The sequence below is a fragment of the Engraulis encrasicolus genome, chromosome 23 (assembly GCF_034702125.1).
Source record: "Engraulis encrasicolus isolate BLACKSEA-1 chromosome 23, IST_EnEncr_1.0, whole genome shotgun sequence".
Lineage (NCBI taxonomy): Eukaryota > Metazoa > Chordata > Actinopteri > Clupeiformes > Engraulidae > Engraulis > Engraulis encrasicolus.
In genome coordinates, this window is record NC_085879.1 from 29,289,972 (window position 1) to 29,312,764 (window position 22,793).

At 43.6% G+C, this 22,793-nt stretch overlaps 1 protein-coding gene across 1 annotated transcript in view; it reads right to left on the bottom strand.

Annotated features, from left to right (window-relative positions):
• Positions 1-22,414, bottom strand: part of LOC134439965 (uncharacterized) — a 46,056-nt gene extending 23,642 nt beyond the window's left edge. The window contains exons 1-4 of the mRNA XM_063189893.1: positions 22,364-22,414; positions 12,746-13,206; positions 12,369-12,645; positions 9,897-10,227 (exon numbers count right to left, since the gene is read on the bottom strand). Coding sequence (XP_063045963.1) covers positions 9,897-10,227; positions 12,369-12,645; positions 12,746-13,206; positions 22,364-22,414 — 1,120 coding nt within the window. The remainder of the gene's footprint in view (positions 1-9,896; positions 10,228-12,368; positions 12,646-12,745; positions 13,207-22,363) is intronic.
• Positions 22,415-22,793: the final 379 nt, after the last annotated feature.

Genomic DNA, 22,793 nt, shown 5'->3' on the forward strand with positions numbered 1-22,793 from the left:
CCCGCTCCTACTTCTCCTCCTCATCCTACTTTGTGGCAGCCATGGGTAAGCGGTTAGGGCATCAGAATTGTAGCCCAAAGGTTGCCAGTTCAACTCCTGGTAGGATAACATTTCAACCTCAACAGTCTTCTTTAGATTCAATCTGAAGAAGACTGTTGAGATCGAAACATTATCCTGCCATGAAAAAAAAGCACAACAAAAAGGATTCTAAGTGCGCAGACTCCTCACTCTGAAAACTACAGTTGACCTTCGTCCTGCACCTTTCCCTGGGATGTGCACAATCCTCTCCTTCAACTGAGTTCAACTCCTGACCCGCCAGGTTGGTGCAGGTAGGAAATAATTAGTGCTCTCCCCCATCCTCCTCCATGACTGAGGTACCCTGAGCATGGTACCGTCCTGCTGAACTGCTCCCTTTCAGGCGCAATTGGGGGCTGTTCCCTTGCACAGGTAAGGCATAAATGCAATTTTGTTGTGTGCAGTGTGCAGTGAAGTGCTGTGTCACAAAACGGCACTTGGAGTTTCACAGTTGGGCTTTCACTTTCACTTCTTCTTCTTCTGTCCTTCAGTGAAATGTCACACTCTCCAACCATGATGGTGAAACGAACGCATATAGTGTGAGAGTGTTTGCCAACCAAACCAAATCTGAAAACGATTAAGAACTTGGCAAAGGGACGACGTGGCTCAGGCTAGGGTGCTGTACTGTACATACTGTAGCTCCAAGGACCGTGGTCCAATTCTGACCTGAGGTCATTTCCTTGCCTGATTTTCATAGACTTCAGATCACGTACCACTATTCTGGTCTGGCCTATAACATATAATAATTAGCGTTTCCATACAGGAAGAACTTTGTTTCCATGGCCTGGTTAACCCGCTTCCCTCGGCTTGCTACTGGTTTAGGGCTGTGCCGAAGTTTAAACCAAACGTTTCTTAGCCAGAACGTCTCTGCTTAAACCATGTCACTGCCTTGAACACGCCTCTACCCAGGACAGTTGGAAATTCTCAGTTGATTGGTTCCAGACAAAGAGGGTGGAGATCCCGCTGTAGCTGGATTGAGCAAGCTCCTGGCCCTACCATGGAGGTAGTATAAGAAGTGGAGAGAGTGAATACGTCCTGCCTCCAGTCATTTCAATTGGAAATGCTAGGATAGTGAATTCAGCCAAAATTGAAAAAAAAATTCAGCTTCAAAGATGGAGTCGTTTCCGCCATCAGTTTACTCAGCCAATTACGTGCCACGTTAATGACTGACCTACGATTGACCAGAAAGATATATGGAAGACCGGCATTGGATGCATGGAGGTGCCCAACCACACACCTGTATAGGTACGTGTGCCCAACACTAAACTCGCGCACCCACCAATCGCGTCCACTCTCTTTGAGGGAAGTGGTGGCGGAATTGCGACGAGGAAGTGCCTTGCTAATCTGCGAAGCTAATCAGCCAAATCCTGTCCCCCTGGGCCCTACTGTGTGTAGCTGAGCCGAAGGCGTTGCGTTACCAGTAGGGCGGAGCCCGGCTAGTCATTTCCCCATCCCCATTCCCAATCTCTTTCACACAATACGTTCTTGTATTCTCTTTCATACTGTCCTATCTAAAGAATCTTTACAGCCTCCGATAACTAATGAATTTAGTTTGTTAGTCAGTTAGAAACGTTATTGTCTCCATTGGGGAAGTTTTTGTCAGCAAGTGAAGTGAACACCAGGCAAGTTGAATTTGCCTATGACATGATAAAACAAAGATTTAACACACATTACATTACACATTACCCAGATAAAACAAGACATGATACAAGCAGGACAGAACAAAACCTATTCAACAGTTTTCACTCAACTTTCCCTTCACTGGCATCAGTACATAATACAAGGGTTAAAGGTTAAGGACATGAGATGCTGTTGCACCACCTGACGTCTAAGCCCCCGAAAAACATCTTTGACCCCTATAGCTGGCTGGCTGTGAGAAAAGGACAGTCTCCTACAAATGATACAATAATGCATCACGTCTACTTTACTTCACATTCTTCTTTACTTCACTCTCCACCTGACAGGTATTCATCACCAAACTGCTCAAACTTAACAACAACAAGGCAGAGCTCATGGTGGTGGACCCTCCGTCTCTGTCCAAGAAAGTTGGGTGTGACTCTGGACTGCAACCTCTAACTCCAAGCTCACATCAGTACCAACACCAAATCCGCCTTCTTCCACCTCAAAAACACCTGCAGTCTCTTTGGATCAGTCTACCTCTCCATATCCGCCAAGACCCCACACTGACTACGTTCAAAAAGCACGTAACATCACATTTATTCACTGAGGCCTATGGTCCTTAACCATCCTGCCCCCCAACACCACTTCTACCCCTTCTTCGCTTCTCCCCTCTATTCCCCTGCCCTATCTCCTTTTGTAAAGAGATCTTGGGTTACTTGAAAAGTGCTGTATGAAACCAATGTATTATTATTGGTAGTAGTAGTAGTATCACCTAAGCATAAACCAACCAAACAACTACCAGACCTGGAGCAATGCATGTTGGCATAATGGGTTCATATAAGGCCACAGTCCTGCAGGTCCTCAGACCCCCCTCCCCCCTCTTTCTCTATCCATTCACTCTAACACTTCTATCCATCCATCCTCTCTCCTCTCATTCCCTTGGCTTCTCTTCTCTGTCTGCATTGAGTGGGCCGTCTGCAGAGTCGGTTTTACCCATAGGCAAACTAGGAAATTGCCAAGGGCCCCGCCAAAAAAACTGCTCACTGTAGGGGCCTGGCCGGCACCCACAGTCAGGCCCACTGTGTGAATGGTGAATTCCAGCACTAATAATTCAAGTGGGCCCCCATGTTATTATTTCACCTAGGGCTGCGAAATGGATAGAACCGCCCCCTGGCCGCCTGAGCTTCCTCCTTGACTGGATAGCTACGCTGCGCTACACTGCACTGCACTGCACCGGGCCACAGCATGGTGAGAGGAGTGGTTGGAGGCAGGGTGAGAGATTCCTGTTGTGACACACTCCGAAAAGAAATGAGGTCTCCTTACCTTACGTGTGTCCAGTCCACAGCTGACGACTGAGTTCAGAAATATTCGCCCCCGTGTAGTAGGGACACGTAGGGTATTTGTTGGCATATGCCATCGGGATGCGGGCACAGCACCAGGTGCCTCTTGAACTGAACGGGTGTCATGGTGGTCAATGTGGAGATGCCCATACAGTGGTGGCCCTCTTCTCAGTTCTCAGTACTCTCAAGGTCTCATTAGATGTTTTTGGTTGAGCTGTAGATAAAAACACTATATGAAGAAAAATAGAAATGTTACTGTGGGTACACACTTTTTGATTTTTTTTTGTCCCTGGCACTTAATTATCTCTCACTCCCAGGCAGCTGTGGGCCATTTTATTATAAATGCATTTTGCAGGAAACAATACCACATTTTTAGGAAGGTCTGTATTGGAATTGCATGCTTACATGAATTGTGTTCTCAGTCAGTTTAGAATATGTAATAATAATAATAATTGTATTTGAATAGCACTGTGTCATACAAGGCATGTAACTCAAAGTGCTTAACAAATGGGAAAAACATTGTTAGAGATAGATTTAAAAGGAGAGGTATAGAGGAGAGGCAGAAAAAGCAGGAAGGCAGAGGAAGAAGAGATAGACAGAGAATGTAGAGTCATAAGGTCAACGTAGGTTAGGACCAGGATTCTTAGATGTGTAAGGTCCATAGTGGCTGGGCCTATCATAAGTCATAGATAGTCACACAGAGATTGGGCGCTCAGGTGCGGCCCCTGGTGGCATCAGGGGTGAGGAAAAACTCCCTTTCGCTTGATTCATAGTTTGTGAGGGGGGAAAAAAGCTCAGTGAGGTCTGAGAAAAAAGACCCCCTGTAGTCAGGAAGAAACCTCAGGCAGAGACCAGCGGCCACCTAGGGGAGCCCCCTGCCAAGGCTGGATGTATACCCTAGGACACTTGGGGCATTTGGCATTCACAAACAGTGATGGGCAAAATGGATTCATAATTCACAATCCAGCTTTATGTACAGTACTCCAAATTACATGGTTGAGTCGGGCAATCTCCACTGTGTGCTAGGGCCCACTTCCACATTAGCAAAATTAGCTGTTTAGCGCCTCAGAACTGCTCAGCGTTAGTTCCTAGAAGTGGCACACAGCAAATGCAATGCAATGCAATGCAGGAATATGACAAGACTTGCTGTTCGTAGTAATAACATCAGATAAACATCACAGATGGTAAAACTGTTGTGATTGTAATTACCGAGACAGTTGATAGTTTACATATTTGGGGTGATTACCCCGCAGTATAGTTCGTTAGTCCTTATTTATTGCTTTTTATGTGGTGGTTCTATGTTAAGTCTATGGAAAGACAGTCGCTTTAGGCACAACCTCAATCTTGTTGAAAGGCGGGGCTGCCATTCATTTCCTGGACCTCCATTTGCGCAACTCTGTTTCTATATGGCTCTGGTTTTGACTGTCCAATTCAGCCAGGTAATTGGCTGGTTGAATGATCACCTGGTTGAACTGGACAGGTAAAACCAGGGGGGCAGGATTTGGCTAGTTAGCTTTGCCGATTAGCAAGTCGCCATTTTTGCACTTCCAACATTCACTTACTTCATGATGATTGGTGGGTACACACGTTTAGGGTTGGGCGCACAGACCTTTACAGTCTGTGGTTGGGCACCTCCATGCATCCAATGCCCATCTTTGTAAGTCAGTCATTAACGTGGCACGTAATTGGCTGAGTAAAGTGTTGGCGGAAATACCAGGGGGTGTTCACTCACGGAACTAGCTACTAGCCACAACTGGCTAACCCTAACCATGGGACAGTGCAAAATGATTGGCTGTCAATGGAGTTTTCTACCATTATAATTTTTGTGATTTTTTATAATTTTTTGTCCTGAAATATTAATATTAAGTTCGAAGCTAGAAATAATAAGACCCCATTTGAGTAGCGTTTCGATTACTTTGCGCCACTAGATTATTATATACTGGGTCACAAAGCTCAATTTTTATGGGGCCAAACCCATAAACATTAGCACGATGCTAGCGAGTACAGGTTGAAATCTTCTAACCTGCTGTAAAACTACACACCTGAACGATTTGTCAATACAGCCTATTGTTAAACAACAGCCATAGTGCTTACCAGGAATGTTTTGTTGATAATATTTGTGACTGGAAATGGCAGTAGCAATGTATTTAGCATGGGTTCCCCTTTCCATTCCATACATTTTCCCACATGAAGGACTGGCCTACGCTCGTTACTGCAGTATGCATGCAAAGCTAACTGGCTACAATGGGAACCAATGAGACTGAGCCTTCTCCCTGTTAGAGATTCTCTGGTAATACCTCCAATTTGGAAGCTGAAAAAAACGTTCAATTTTGGCTGAATTCACTAGCCTAGCATTTCCCATTGAAATGACTGGAGGCGGGACTTGTTCACTCTCTCCAGTTTTTATTCTACCTCCATGGGTAAAACAAGGTCGTTAGCCAGGCAACACCCTCCTAGTGACACAACACCTTTGGCGTTGCTTCCAGTCAGGTCAGGAGCAATACAAATATTGTTTCTGAGCTCCGGAAAAATCGGGAACTCCATCCACTTTGTTGGGAAACAATTCACTTTGAGCAGCTCCAATTGCCTTGGGTAGAGACATGTTCAAGGCAGTGACGTGGTTTAAGCAGATACTTTGTGTTGGGACTAAGAAATGTGGGGCTTAAACTTTGGCACAGCCTTTTCTGGCCTCGACCAGTAGTAAAACCAAGAGAGTCAGGTTAATCAGGCCATTTGGGAAATATCATTTGTTCAGCTTCTTGTTCGTCGGACCAACATCTCCGTACAAGATTTGAAAGTCGATGATAATTAGGAAACTAGATTGTAACTAATGAATTCATTTTGCCAATCATTGTTGGCCAAGTGCCAAAGTACCAGGTGCCACTCGAAGGGGTGTCATTAGTGTTGCCAAATTAGCGACTTTGTATCTAGATTTAGCAACTTTTTGCCATTCCTGGCGTCTAAAAATCTAGCGACTTTTTGGTGAATCTAGCGACTTTTAACAATGCGCCTTTTCAGTGTTTAAATCATTGTTTTTCAACATAATTGTAACTCTGTGCCGCCGTTAGAAGCATTTCCCACGGTTGAACAGATTAGCAGCAGAATAGCTTTGATCTCCAGAGAGTAGGTAGCACTACCCATTTGCATTATGATTGTAGGCATGTGTGGGCACGTTCTCTAGTGATCAGCGTGTCGTGCGTGACGCTGTGACATCATACGTAACTTTGTGACGTCACCTTGCGACTTTTCAGCAAGCCAACAGCGACTTCGGCTGATTTTTTTTGCAGCAGCAGCAGCAGTGGGTGTCATGATGGTCTGTGCACTGATGCCCTAAGTACTCTACTCTCAAACGATTCCTGCACTGTTTAGAAACCATAAGGGGAGTTGAGTGTTTGAAGGCACTATGAAACAGGATGTGTGCTCCAATAATTCAAGACGCTAACAGTCCCCATTGTTACTTTTGTTGTCCAAGCCTTGGTTTGATCTTTAACGGTAGGCCTACAGTACAGTGAATACATAGTGCATGTCATTTCAACTCTTGCCACCAGGTCAGCCACATTAACCTGGGTTCAAATGACTCTTTTCCACAGCAAAGTCATTCAAATGACTCATTTGAACCCAGGTAAATGTGGTAAGAGTTGTCATTAGAGGCTTTGGGCTGAGCTGTTTCAATAGATATAAATAGAATATTTTTTTCTGCATTTACAGGGAACAGCATCATATTTTAGGTGATATTTTTTTGCTGTGGAATTGTATATTTAGGTGAATGGTGTCACTCTTGAACATGAATGGGCTTGTTCTGAGTCGGCAACATTCCATCCACTGAGCATATTTTCTATCCATAGCATTCAACTGTAGTGTGCCAATTAGCTGAATGGGGAAAACATTGGCAATTCAACTGAACATATCTGACAATTAAAAGGCAGCAGTATGACTTTTTGGGACAGTTTTGGAATCCACGTCTACAAGCCAGGTTTGAATATAGTAAGGCTTATTTGTGCACTGCAAGTTACAGTAAGTGCCTCTGTGATGTATGAGTGGTTTGCTGTGCAGTCAGTTTTAATTAGGCCTAAGGTGGACATTCCCAACTTCAGAAAGCAGAAGCCCTTGGCATGTCTATGACTGACTATGAGTAGCCTATTGACCCGTTTAGAATCAACGTCCTCATGAATGCGTGCACATTGTAGGGTGGCCATCGATCCATTTTTACGACGTCCGTGTGTCCGTCTTATTGTCTTTCCTCTCATCCTTGCCTTGTGCTTATGGCCTCGAGATGAGAGGCAACGTGTGCCTTGTGTCGGGGAAATCTGCATGCGATTATTATTTGCGGTCCATAGTCTAGGCCTACGTGAAGTAGGCTACTAGCTTACTTTGACTGAGTGTATGAAAGTGAAATTGCTATATTATTGTCTACTACTGTCTGTCTCCTATTTTTTCCTGCACTAGCAATGCATGGTGCAAGTAAGTTTGTCCGCTAAATGCATTCACAACGAGGTCTCTCACAACTTTGCACACAGGGCAAAGAAAGCGTCTTTCTGCATGGCGCTCTGTCTGTATTTTGAGCTTGTGTTGTTGCCTATGGTTATCCGCGCGTCTGCATTAAAAAAAAGGTTGACAGAAGCGGTCGCCTCTCGTTTCAACTCTATTCATGCCGTGCATTGAAGAATCTAACACCAGTTAGCCGATGCTAACATTGGCCTTTTGGGGGTGGGCTCTATGTTCCCACAGCCCATTGGTCCCGTAACCCGTTGGTCCCACAGCTTATTCTTGCTGCTCCATGTTCCCACATTTTAGAGAAATGATTCAGATATAGGTCCTATGTTCCACAATTCCATGTTCTCACATTTCCGAGTAAACTTAGAGAGCATGCCTTTCTCCCCGCCATGGGACATATTGCATAAGTTTGAATGAATCATTAGAAATGTGGAAAAATGGTCCAGCAGGTATTAGCTGTGGTAGCTTTTGCTGTGGTTCACCAGGGCATAGAAATAGCCATCGTTATTAATCTCTACTTTCCACCCATTTGCGACGCTCAAAGTTGTCCAAAACTCCATTCTGTAGAGTTGCGGGGTTGTTGACATGTCCCAGGTGGGAATTGAGCCCGGGTCAGCCGCATGACAGGCGAGTGCCCTACCACTTGCGCCAAAGCTGGGGAACATTCGTCCGTATAAGAAGGGGGAAGAAAGGGGGAGAAAAGGGGAAGGAATTCACCAAGTCTCCGTATCGAATCCCGCTCGAAGCAACGGAGAATCAAATAGGCCCATGTTGTGGTTCTTTTTCCTTGTTATGATAAATAAATGGATACATTGTATATTTTGCATCTTCTGTTGGTACAAAAACCTTAAAGGTAAGATATTTAGTTGTTTATTTCCAGAATCCATGTTACCCATTCACTAATGTTACCTTTTTCATAAATAGGCCTACTTACAACCATCAAATTTTAAGTATTCTTTATGACTGGGAAAATTACACTTTTCATACGTGAAAAGGGGATATTCTCCATGGTCTGCCATTTGGAATTTTTTGCTGCACAAATGACTGCACTTTGTCCATACTAGTAAATATTAGTGTATTACTTTGTAAATATTCATGAAAAGGTCATATTTGGCAATAAGCAGCACAGTTTCAATGAGCAGCATAGTTGCAGTAGGCCTACCTACTCTGGCCACATCCTACACTGTGCACCTTTAAGTCCCAAATGCTTTTATTTGCATTTTAAAACGGCAAGGAATCTGTCACGCTTGTTTCTTATCTTCACGTTATTCACATGGTAATACAGGCTTGTATTTTATATAGCCCACAAGAAATATATTGCAAGGCCTTGCATGTTCAATAATATGAAGCAATATATGAATAAATAGTACATTATATTGTTAATAAGTTAGCATTTTAATAAATAATTGCAAATATGGATATTAACTATAGTGCACTCTATTAGTAAATCATTATTAGTAAAGAGAAGGAGAACATTTCAGTTTCATAAGTAAGTGTATTAAAATTTTATAAACATTAAACAAACACACAAACAAACTATATTGCGTATAGACAGAACTTTATACAGAACTTATGTAACAAACAGGCACTTGAATGCCAACAATGTTCCGATGCACACAGAAAAAAAAAAAAAAAACGATATAAATAACATTCTACATAACATTTTCACTGCTCTTTGCTCATACTGTCTGTACTTGGACAGTACATTTTGCCCTTCTCCTGGCATCTTCTGCACAAGTTTGTGCTCACATTCTGCTGCTGTGTGCGTGTGTGTCTGTGTGTGTGCGTGTGTGTCTGTGTGTGTATATTTATTTTCCATCAGTATGTCAAGTCTTCTTATTTCACACTGTGTGTGTGTGTTGTACATCTCTATATCAGTATGTTAGCGTTGAAAGCTGCACATGTGTGTTGTAAGTGAATGTGTCATAGAGAGGATGTACAGTAAATTCTTATGAGTATATGAGTTAGTAGAGTGAACTATTAGTGACTCTAAATTAGAATAGATAACTTTGTCGATAGTATATTTTTGAAATAAAGAAAAAAAAACATAACATAATGGGATAGCACTAGTTTATATAACTTTCTTGAAAAACTAGTTAGCCTTCAATACTCAAAGAAAAATCACAATATCATAAAGAGAACATAAAGCTGATGGACCCTGAGTGGTGGAGGGCAGCAGTGATGGACCCTGAGTGGTGGAGGGCAGCAGTGATGGACGCTGGATGGTGGTGGGCAGCAGAGATGAACGCTGGATGGTGGTGGGCAGCAGAGATGGACCCTGAGTGGTGGTGGGCAGTAGAGATGGACCCTGAGTGGTGGTGGGCAGCAGTGATGGACCCTGGATGGTGGTGGGCAGCAGTGATGGACCCTGAGTGGTGGAGGGCAGCAGTGATGGACGCTGGATGGTGGTGGGCAGCAGTGATGGACGCTGGATGGCGATGGGCGGCATCAGAGAGGATGGACCCTGAGTGGTGGTGGGCAGCAGCAGAGAGGGTGGACCCTTGACAGCAGGCAGAGAGAGCAGCTGAGGAGGCAGCTGGACGGTAGACAGCTGAGGAGGGGTTGGCACCTGGACGGCAGGCAGCTGAGGAGGCACCTGGACGGTAGGCAGCTGAGGAGGCAGCTGGACGGTAGACAGCTGAGGAGGGGTTGGCACCTGGACGGTAGGCAGCTGAGGAGGCAGCTGGACGGCAGGCAGCTGAGGAGGGGTGGCCGAATTCGTTGCCCACAGACGTCATCCACTGTGCCGTCCCCTTCGCAGGCCCACTCAATTTTTTCGTGATCTGAAGGAAACAAATCAAACGGAAACACAAAATAAAACACATGCAGTCATCATTAAAGGACCAGTTCAGTCAATTTCAATATGCTGTTGTATTGCTCACCCTACCCTTGACTTGTCAGTACCCGGTGATGCCACATTTTTCGGCTAAGCCCTTTCCGAGATATGAGCTATTCTAAAGGGGGCAGCGTTTGTTTACATTTTTAAAAAATTAACATAGGCCTACTCCAAATATTTTCCCATAAGGTACCGCTGTTTGCTAGTTGTTTGCTGATGTTGTATAACCTGGGGAATAAATAAACATGTTTTTATGAAATGTAAACAAAGAGCTGCCTCCATTACAATGACTGTAAGATTCCCCCATATGGGCCCTGACAAAGGGGCACTGAATTCACAGCGCCGGTGGCTCACGGGCACGGTATTAACATTTGTTTGCGTTTCTTTTTCGTATTTCAACGCCTTTGTTTACAATCTATCGCCTTTGTTTTACTACTCTGAGTTTTCTGTTGACTTCAAAGATAAACATTGCATATCTGACATCTGGATCTCAAAAGCACTGTGTGACAGAGGGCCCCCTTCGGGGGACCGCCCCAAAACCTCCGGTCACCTGTATGCATTGCGCACCTCCCGGCGTGAAAAGCGCGCACCCCCCGGTGTGCGTTCCCAGCGCATCTTGGTCAGCGGCCATTTGTCCCTGCATGCGCGCACCTCCCGTGCCCACGCAGAGACTGAAATTCCCGCCAGATCCAATATGCGTGGTTTAAATGCTTACTATGATGTGTTTGAAATTCTATGCATGTGTTTAGTATCAATCTGATGGAAATACTTCGGGTGGTGAACAGGTCTTGGTTTTGAAACTGCAATTAGTGAATTTATTAAAGATTTAGAATCATAGGATTTGGATACGGTGTTGGTTACAACCCAACCCCGCGCCATTGTTCTAAGCCCAGCCCAGGTAAATGCCGGCACGTCATTGGTCCCTGGCTGGGGTCGTCCCACGAGATACCTAGGTATTAAACTTTGGTGTAATAATCAAATCTTTGAGTTAAAACCCCGCTAAAGGGCTCCCGTGGACCTAGTGTCCATGTAACCATTTCCTCTTAATTAGGTAGCATTGACTTTTTCAACATTGTACTTGTCGTATAATTAGATTTGTCCTGTAATAAAACTTTCATTGATCTATATTTTGTTGTAGATCCCGTTTATTCCTTCATAAGGTTATTGTACTGTCGAAACGTAGCAGCTCCAAGGACATTTCTCCATGTGGAGTGGGACGCTATACTTCGGGTCAGCCCGAGTGTCAATGGTGTCTACTTAGGATAAAAATATGTTATCGTAAACTGGAACTTAAGCGGGGTGATCAGATCTTTTGGGTGTAGCTCTCGACATACACCTCTCGCCTCCTATTGCAGTCGAATAGGGGTAAAGTGTATGGGGCTTAGGATCTCATAAGTATGGTACCTTCCAGCAACTTTAACCTCTGATTTATTCTAGACGTCTCTCATATGGGATGGACATGCACAAAGAAATTAGTCGGCCGCGTGCAAATCAGTTCTACAAGTAAATGGATATAAAACCCTTGACAGCTGGACTCAGACTTAACCGATATTGTTGGAATATTCATAATAAGAACAGTTTATATTAATTGAGTGCAATCACACAATTATCCTGGGACTAGGGAGATCTGCGACTGAGATCCCATCATAAGACGGAAACTTGGTAAATTAGGATGCAAAATGAAATGTTTTCTACAGTCCAGAGCTAAGGAGCAGAGCACGAGACTAGGATTCCGGTGTTGGGCCTATCTCTGGGTTTTCATGACCAAGATCTCGGAAAAGGCTGAATAAAAAGCCCTCAGGTACTGACAAGTCCAGGGTAGTGTGAGCATTACAACTGCATGTTGAAATTGACCAAACTGGTCCTTTAAGGTTATACAAAATGTATGATGGGGTAGTGAAAAAATGATACATTCTAAATTAGAGTGCTATTATTGAAACAGCTCTTACTTTTTTAGTCGAGTCCATTTTTAAGATAGACCCATAAGTTGAAGTGATGGCTGCCTTGATGTCATCCAGCCTGTGTAGAATGTCCTTGCTGTAAACAGTGAGGAGCCACTTGTAGCTTGGCATTTCCACAGGGTCTGGAGGTCTCTGAAAGGAGATCTGTTGGAGGCCGAGGTTGTTGGTGCGAAACCCCATACACTCTGCGGTGTAGCGATTGACCCGCTGCAACCACTGCTCGCTGTGGTTCTCCTTCAACTGCCCGACCAGGCGTACCGGTCCATTGCCCATTGTTCTCTCACGCAAAAAACGGATGGCACGTATATCAATGGCATGTCTGATGAGAAAAAAAGATAAATAAAAGCATCATAATCAAGTTGCCATTTTGTATGAATAATATTATCAAAGTTCACATAAAAGTAAAAAGTAATAATTACTTTTGTGTCAGGATGACCCTAAACTCAGAACGATGGGCCAGGTCTAGCTGCTGCAGCACGGCGTCTCCCCAGGACAGGTAGCTGGACCTGCACTTGGTGCAAATGAGGGTCTCTGTGACTAGGTTGTAGTAGCTGTCAATGTCCAGCACCTGCCGGACCCTCCTATGCAATCCACCACTTGTCAGTTGATGCCCGACGCATTCCGAATTGGTGCACTTAAGACTCACACGCCACAGCCTATAGGGCATCCAGACCAGCAGACGGTGGGAAAAAAACTTGTCTGGAGTGGGAGCCTGATGGTACAGGAGATTTGGAGGTGGGGGGTTGTACCACAGCTGAAGGTTGTCCTTTAACTCCATCTTCCCCTTCGCATTTACTCGAAACAGGACTTCAGCCACCCACTTATGGTCCTCCTTCGACATCGACTGCGGCCAGAGCAAGGGCAGATCAGGGCCTGCAGACTAGGTTAAAACACAACATGTTTACACAACACTGACATAGGAAAACACAACAGTGCAGTACAGTGCAGTGCACAGACAAACTCAGCTTTGCAAGTGTTGATTGTATCTTACTGATGTTTCTGTTGCTGGTGGAAGTAAGAAGGAAGAGGAGGGTTGGATGATGGGCCGGAGAGCTGGAGAGGGTTGATGGCTGCCGATGTGGATTTAGATGGAGATGGAGATGGACTAGGAGGAGCCTGTGAAATATATTCAGGGGTATTTAACATTTCATTGCTATGAAGTAGTGAGTTTTCAACTTACAAGTCAAGAAAGGTAGCCAATTAATGCACGCCGTACCTCCAGTGGCCTGCTGTAATAGTGTTTGAAAAGTTAAGTACCATGGTACTACAATGCTATGACATAACACAGAGCCTTCAGTAATGCACGCCGTACCTCCAGTGGCATGCTGTAATAGTCTTTGAAAAGTTAAGTACCGTAGCTAGTACCACAATTCTAGGGCATAACACAGGGCCTGTAGAAATGCACTATGATTTGGGCATTGCCATTCTGGTAACACCAAATACATAATGGCATGTCTTAACGGGTTAATTGAAATTGAGTAATATCATTTCACCTGAGTGGGTTTGCGTTGCACATTTACATTAGGTTTGGCTAACAGGGTACAGGTCTTTTCGTCGAATGGATTCTTGAGAGGGGACCATTCGAACAAAACGTTGGACCATTCGTATAAGGCAGGGGATCTTTCGTCGAGGACGTTCCGTCTACCGCAAAAGCCTACGAAAGGTCCTTAAAATTGAACTAAAGATCCTTAGGTTTCAACTAAACGTCCCTTCAGCCTGCCTATATTAGAAATGTAAATCAGCTTTTTTAATGCTCATTTTAACGGGTTTTCTTCAGCCTGCCTATATTAGAAATGTAAATCAGCTTTTTTAATGCTCATTTTAAGGGTTTTGTTTATTTAAATATGTAAATCAGCTGTTAAGTTTTGTTTTTTGTTGATTTAAACATGTAAATCTATAAATAAAATGTACTTACTCATTTTAACTGGTAGGGCTATGTTGTTGGTTTTTTAACGTTTACGTCGTTACATTTTTTGACAATTTAGGCCTACGTTTACGCCCTTACATTTTTTGACAATTATCTAGACAATATTTGAGAAGCTTTTTTTTTCACGTCGTTACATTTTTTGACAATTTACGTTTACGCCCTTACATTTTTTGACAATTATCTAGACAATATTTGAGAAGCTTTTTTTTCACTTTTACGCCGTTACTTTACTCCCATCTGCGGGCAGAGAGGCGGGACCAAGCACAGCCTGCTCGCTTTGAATCAAAGCAGTGCGGTTTAATGTGTCTAGAAGTAGGCTATTGACCCTTGTGCTCGCTTTGAATCAGAGCAGCGCGCGTCTAGGCTATAGACTATAGTGCATCTAGAAGTAGGCTATTGACCATTGAGCACATTGTCATTCAGCGAGTTTTCTGACTTTCCGGTAACTTTTTAGATGCGAAGCACCAGCAACAAGAGAAAGCTGTCTCCCGACACTTTGATGTTTCTGATTCTGAATGACAACAAATAGTTTGCGCATGAGCCAGAAAACAATATAGGTCCTAACAGTGTTGAAAACATTACAGAACCCATGCACCTGTGTTAAGCCCATGGCTACAGTAGAGAGAGAGAGAGAGAGAGAGAGAGAGAGAGAGAGAGAGAGAGAGAGAGAGAGAGAGGTTAAATCGCTACGTTAACAGGAGCGCGTTCTTTCTCCGCCGCGTCTTTGCATGAACTAGAGATGATAAAAAACCCGGAGGATACGGTTGGAGAGCCGGGTAAAGACCTCATCCGAACAGACCGGGTGGCTGTCGTGCATTGATCCGCCAAAGGCGGGTCAGACGGCATTTCATTAATATGTCAACAAAATGGCAGTTACAGCGCGAGAAATTGTGAAACCGGAATATATCCTCTTTAGTTGACTACAACAGCCATTCTCTAATCTCCCTAGTATGCTGTTCAGTCACGAACACTCACTGAGTAAAACTGAACCAACTCCCGCCTCGTCATTCATCGAGCCTGTTTGATCCGTCCAGCCTATGTTGTGGCCAATTGAGTGTTTGAGTCGCGGATCCCCGCTCCCTATGCGTGTGCTTCTGACTCTGTTGAGGTCTACATTTTAATGTTAATAGTGCTCTGCCAACGCTTTAACATCTCAGTCTGTAGGCTACTCAGTACTCTTAGGGAAAGTATAGTCTACAGACGTGACTCGATCACTCACTGCGTTACAGCGTAGGCTACAGTCTTTAAAGCCACTGCTGCCGTCACTCCCCTCGTCCGAGTCACTCAGCAGCGGCGCCCTCGGCGACTCGGTGAGACGAATCCTGACTGAGTTGTTGGTAGCAGCGAATCCCCTACGGATCGGATCAATCGCTTAAGTTTCGTTTTTGCCACGAGTGTGTGAGTCGCAAGGCAACTCGGCAGCGGAAGCGAGTGGTCATCTGCTGCTCGCCTCCTGACTGTCCCTGCTCAACTAGACTTCTGCTCCCAAATGTTTGACTTTTAGTCTTAAATACAAACACACACATTATTTATTGCAAAATCAGGAACCCATTTCACTGCTGCCAAAGGCTGTTCGAGTTGTGGTTGCATGTTTAGTGAGGAGACCCAGGTGGGTCGGATCGCAGCATGAGTTTAGGAACTGTTACATTCATAAAGTGAGTTTTGTTGATCAAACTGTCTTACTCTTTGATTTATCAACGTGAATTGATAAATGGAACAACAAAGGCGAGGCGCATAGCTACTTAACGGCAGAAACGTTTTAAAAAATGCATTATTTTTATTCATTTTTATTTATTTTAAATAAGTGATCCGTGTGATCCGGTTGATCCGTCTAATCCGGGTACCCTCCTTGGAATGATCCAATCAATCCGGACGCCTCAAAGAGTCGAGTTAAGCACCTCTAATGAACAAATGAAATGGTAATTGTATAATAGTTTGCCAGTATTGCAGGGTGTATTAAACCCAGTGTACGTTGGGGTGCAAGGGAGAGCAAGGAAGAGAGCAGCATCTGTGATTAACCGCTTCGAAATGTGCGCGTATGCTGTTAACCAGTGGATTTTGTGAAGCTTGAAGTGTACCGCATTAAAAAAGCTTTGTTTGATTTCGTGTTTGTATTTTACTTTGACGTTGCCTATAGTCCTCAGTTTATGGGTATTTTCAGTTGACCCCCTACACGTTTTCTTTCTGTCATGTAGGGTATTGTAAATAAATCGACCGTATTTTTTTTATCATTTTGATTTCGGACTTAATTTAGCCCTTCAATAACCCCTCTCCAATTGCAAACTTTACCCTGATAGAAGAGCATTCGCTACCCTGCACTACTCGTTAAGCACTTATTGTCTGACTGATTTTGGCTGCTGCGAATAAGGTAGGTCTATCTTATAAAAAAAGGGTCTGTCACCGTTTTGGCTGAAGGTTGACACCACGAACCAGATGACAATTGCAGTCTTGCCGCGGGTCTTGAACAGTGCGCTCTCTTTCCGATTCAGATTGCTTCGCTACCGCAGGAGAGGGGAAAGGTGGCAATATTATCCACAAGCTTGTTGGATAAATTGTGTTTAGCCTATCGCAGATGAGGTTCTGGAATATTTTGTAGTGCATGGGACATTGACAAGGAAAGGTAGCTATGATATCCTCGTGAATAGGTCTTCGACTTTTCAAAATGCCTCCTGCTCGCTTTGAATCAAAGCAGTGCGGTTTAATGTGTCTAGAAGTAGGCTATTGACCCTTGTGCTCGCTTTGAATCAGAGCATCGCGCGTCTAGGCTATAGACTATAGTGCATCTAGAAGTAGGCTATTGACCATTGAGCACATTGTCATTCAGCGAGTTTTCTGACTTTCCGGTAACTTTTTAGATGCGAAGCACCAGCAACAAGAGAAAGCTGTCTCCCGACACTTTGATGTTTCTGATTCTGAATGACAACAAATAGTTCGCGCATGAGCCAGAAAACAATATAGGTCCTAACAGTGTTGAAAACATTACAGAACCCCTGTGTTAAGCCCATGGCTACAGTAGAGAGAGAGAGAGAGAGAGAGAGAGAGAGAGAGAGAGAGAGAGAGAGAGAGAGAGACGTTAAATCGCTACGTTAACACTGCACAGGAGGCGTTCTCTCTCCGCCGCGTCTTTGCATGAACAAATGAAATGGTAATTGAATAATAGTTTGCCAGTATTGCAGGGTGTATTAAACCCAGTGTACGTTGGGGTGCAAGGGAGAGCAAGGAAGAGAGCAGCATCTGTGATTAACCGCTTCGAAATGTGTGCGTAAAACCTGCTGTTAACCAGTGGGTTTTGTGAAGCTTGAAGTGTACCGCATTAAAAAAAGCTTTCGCAGATGAGGTTCTGGAATATTTTGTAGTGCATGGGACATTGACAAGGAAAGGTAGCTATGATATCCTCGTGAATAGGTCTTCGACTTTTCAAAATGCCTCCTCTCAACATTCAACATGTAAATGGGTTATTCTGTAGTCCAACGCTATCCTGGCAGGAGAATCATTCGTTACAAATACTGCATACACACTCAGCAATTGTGTCTGTTGGTTTTTGTCCTCCAGGTCTTCATAAAATCATCTACCACCGCTGTGATAATTTGACTACACACCGCTGAACAGTTAACAGTTTTTTAGGCTACTGTATTGACAATTGCAGTCATGCCGCTTGTCTTGAATTGTCTCTTCCCGTTCCATATCGTGACAGCCAGATGAGAAGCGCAAAGGTGGGGGCTATCCGCGATCGCGGAGGAAAGGTGTCAATATCCATAGCCTAACCCTTGAACTGTGGAGCAATTACATATTGTTTAGGTTCTTGAATACTTGGAATTAGCATGGAATTAATTTTCCATTAATAAGGAAACGTGTAAGATGTATCCTCCTCCCCGATAATGTTTTTGTCATAGGCCTAATGTTAATGCCCTCCCCAACACATATCCCCAGTACAATATTGCGACACACGCTTGGCACAATGATAGGCCTACTAAATGAGTTCAATGTTCTTGCAACACTTTTCCCAAGAAAAGTCAGTTTTCATTTCGAGATTCCAGAGCAAATCAGCTGGTACTGCGCTGCTCGCTTGCTGGTCAATAAACGTTGAACTGAACCGTGTCGTCTGTGTGTGTGGCTATGTGTGTACCATCGTATGTCCATGATCGTCCGTGCTCTTATCATGCAAATGACATGTCATGCAGGCAAGGGCGTCCGTTTGATTTCAAAAGTGCTGGCCCGGACAATTACCATAAACCCGAGTAAGGTTTGAAAAGTGCTGGGTACAAGATAAGGCTACTTCCGATTTGAGGTTTCATGATAAATAGCCTAATAGGCATTGGCGTATTGACGCATAATGTGGCCATGTTAAAAATTAAAAGCCATCTGCGCTGTCTTGTTTATTTCTGATATCCTGCGCTGAAGTCATCTTTATCATACATATTATTAATGCAACGGTAACTGAGTGGTTAACCCATCATAACTACATGTAGCCTTGCATAATGGTGCACGTCAATTTGTTGTCATAACTTCGCTCTGTCCCTTTTGATTTCCTCAAGCAATTCATCCCTTTTGTCATTGTCCCTGTTTTACTGTTAGTCTTATGGACCTAGGGCGTATCGATCACCATTATTTGCCTGAAACCTGCAAACTAAACACTGCATGCGCGCAGCCACACAGAGCATTCTCTGTGTCAAAGGAACCCTTTCTCCGCGCCTGTGCGGCATTCTCCTTATCGCTCCTAGAATGGCAATACATGTTGGCAGACTTTATTTTGCATAATTCACGATTATCTGGATATATTTGGCTAGGTTACTCAGCAAAGAACATCATTAACGTTAGTGAGGTAACTTTTGGCGTGCTGATACAAACACCAACGGTGAATCACGACGCAGGCCTTACTTCCCCAACCATAGCCTACTGAAAAGGTCCATAGCCATTGTGTTCAACGCCCTTTGATAGGCTCTGCCTGTATCAGGGTCGATAGGCTAATGATGATGGTCAGGGCGCACATCAGTGTTTGGGTTGTCTATGCTTTTTTCTGGAATACTGTGCCGATTAGATAGAAATGATCATGTTATGAACCCGAGTTTAGTAGATATCGCACGGTGAACGAGGCAGCCTGCAAACAGTTTGAAGCGCAATGTGGCTGTAACAAGTTAGAAAGTAGCCAAACCATGTTGCTTGTTAACCTGTTTAAATTATGAGCGTTCCACGAACTATCTTTCTTTGCGCACGCTATAAACTATGGTTAACTATGTATTCTTTATAATGTTGGTAAAGGCGGGATAAGCGGGATAATGTATTGTCCACACGTGACTACGGAAAATACATTTCCCTTCAGAGATAACAGCACTCCGCCTTCGGCGTCGGGGGTGTTATTCGCCCCGTAGGGAAACATTTTCTTATAGTCATGTGTGGACAATACATTATCCCTTAGGCCTACCTTTAAATTGATGTCGTACATTTTAAAACATTTCGTTGATATTGTAGTGGTGCAAACGACTGTAGTTATGAGATGGGCGCCAGCCAGGCAGCAAGACTGCCGTTACCTTTCCAAAAATGAATAAAAATCAGTGACCAACACATTAGAAATAATTCATATCAACACAACGAATATCTTTTCTTACGTTTAGTAGTGCACTTTTGCAAAACCCTCTCAATTTGGAACAGCTCACATCAATGTCTGGCTTTAGCGATTCTTGCGAATGGTGATCTTCTCGGCGCACACTTCATGGTTCCCTCTCTCTTGCTCTCTCGGCTTGTTGCTTCCTGACAGTCTCACCCGCCATTTGAAATTAACTCCATTTTATAGGCTGCACGTGTAGTTCACAGGGGGTAACGCTGTTATCTCACTCCGGAGGAGGCAGAGGCAGTCCGTTACAATATAGTATATATAAAATAGGCTATAAAATAGGCCTAATGATAAAAAAGCAGCCTGAACTAAAATTAATAATTAATTTTAAAAAAATAGAGACGCACGCACTTTCTACATGGTTCATTTTTGTTTTCATTGCATTGTGGTGGTAGGCACACAAGTTTGATAAAATATAAAAAAATAATAGGCTAATAAAATAGGCAGACTAAACTAAACATCTGCCCAGTTACACGAAAGGTCTGCATGGATTGAACGTAACGTCCTTAGGTCTTCTACGAAAAATCCTCAGGTACTGCACGAAACGCCCCATGCCTTCTACGAATGGTCCAACGTTTTGTTCGAATGGTCCCCTCTCAACAATTCATTAGACGAATCGTCTCGAATTCGGCTGACGCAACGTGAGAGCCTCCAAACCTCGACTTTTCAAACTGTTAACAAAAAGTAAAATAAAATAGTTAGAAATGGATGGAAGTCAGTGAAACTATAAACCATTTACTACCTATAAGTGTGTCTGTATTTCTAAGTGAGATGTTGTAATGCATTAATATTGTATGCTGACCATCGACAGTGTCATCTTTGGCCGTACAACAGTGCCCACAGCGCTGGTGTCCACTGCACTTCCTTCCACTGTAACAGTGTCCTCTCTGGTGTATGACTGGCTGGTGGGTGGGTTGGCTGGTGGATGACCCTGTAAGATGTGTATAATAGGACAAATAATATACAACCTTCCAAGAGTAAATTTACACAAAGGCACTAATATAGCATCTATCGCACCGCTTTTGGAATTAATCTATTTCAAGGCTTTCATAATAAATCTATACAATGTGACAATGCATGGCAATCAAAGGCACCTTGTGAAATCCACACGAGCAGGTGGGAGACTTCAGCCAGAGAGTGACCTGACCCCTGGACTGAAGAGGACACTTTTCTATCTGTAAATGTGAAGAGCAATAGATGGCAACAAGAAGTTTAATAACTATTAATCATCTAAGTTAATTTATATATTTAAAAACTGCATTTAGCATTTACCTTAAGGTACAGTTCATGCCACCTCTTCTGTCTAGGGGCAGGTCTGTTGCCCTCACCAGACGGCCACACTCCTGAACTGGCAAACTTCTGCAGACGTGCCAGCCATTCCCCATCACTCATGGCTTTGTGAGATTTAGCCATCACGCCACAATACTTTCCAGCTGACATAAACGGTGAAGAATGAAAGAGAATAATAATGATCAAAACAACAATAATATAATAATCAACATAACATAAACCATACATGTACAGCATAGATATTTCATGTCAAAAGCAAAGCTGAGCCATACACTTGAGTTTAAGAATATGAACAGCCTTAAAAGGACATGGACTCTCACATTAAACATGCCATGCATTGAATATAACCTCAGCATAATTTAGGCCTACTGTAGATCCTTAATGTCCAATGCCATACTACACTTTGCAAATAAGCAGGTAACTTCACCCTTATTGCTACTTACAGAAAACCATACTGCATAGAAAAATAATGCTGACCAAGCTACATCTTCGTAAAACCAACTACGAGATATGAAAGCAAGAACTAAGCTATTCTGGCAGTGCCTTGGTATATACAAGGCATCAAAGTGGCATCAAAGCGTTTACAGAAATCATCACATGAAAGCGCCACATCCCTGAAAGCATTGGCCTAAACCCCAGGTGTAGTTATTACCGTGTTTATTTTACAGATGATACACGTTCATTTTACATTGAGACATTTACGTGAAAAGCAATTCTGACGGTCTTACAACTTGTAGTACAAGGCATCAAAGTGTTTACACATCCCTGAAAACATTGGGTTACATCCCAGTTGTCGCGTGTTTATTTGACAGATGTTCACGTTCACTTTACATTTAGAGAAAGTTACGTGATTCGAAACACTATCATATCAGGAACAACAACATCGGAGGAATTACCGTAATGCTTATCACCACCTAGCATGGATGCTAACACTGACAAAGTATCTCAAACACGGCATCACCGGCATCACACAAAGCATGAAATATTAGATATTACCCGCTTAAATCTTAAAAGAAATTAAGTTATGTTAGGTGTGGTGATAAAAAGTAGCTAAAAATTCGTTTGACCAAACTGCCGCCAACACTTCAACACTGACCCTCTGACGAAAAACATCGATAATAACACCGGAGGGTTTTATTTATTAATACTCACAGAAACTCTCAAACTCAAACTAAGCCACCCATCTCAATGACAATAAACAGAACCCACCTTTTTCTCAGGTTCGCTGGTCTCGTTAGCAACTTCTGACAGCTCCGACATGGGATTGCCAGTGCGAGGCGACCAACGTGGACTTGTTTACATCATGTGACATCACGTTCAGCGTGCTCGCTCAGCAGAAAGATAGAAAGCGCATAGCTATTCGTTTGCAAAACATGTATTTATTAATTTGATTGGACGGCTCCCATGGCCTGATTGGCCCGCTGTCGAAAGATAGAGCTGGCCCTGCGATTGGAAGTAGAAAGGTAGACCTTACATGCTAATTGGTGTTTGAAAGGTGGAGCAGGGATCGCCATTGGATGAAAAGTACAGACTATCGGCTTCCAGGTAGCGCCACGGCAGGGCCTGCTGGCAATGTTTAGCAGTGTACAGTATTGCAGCCATATTGCACGGCCCTGTGCATGGCATGACTGGGCAGAGG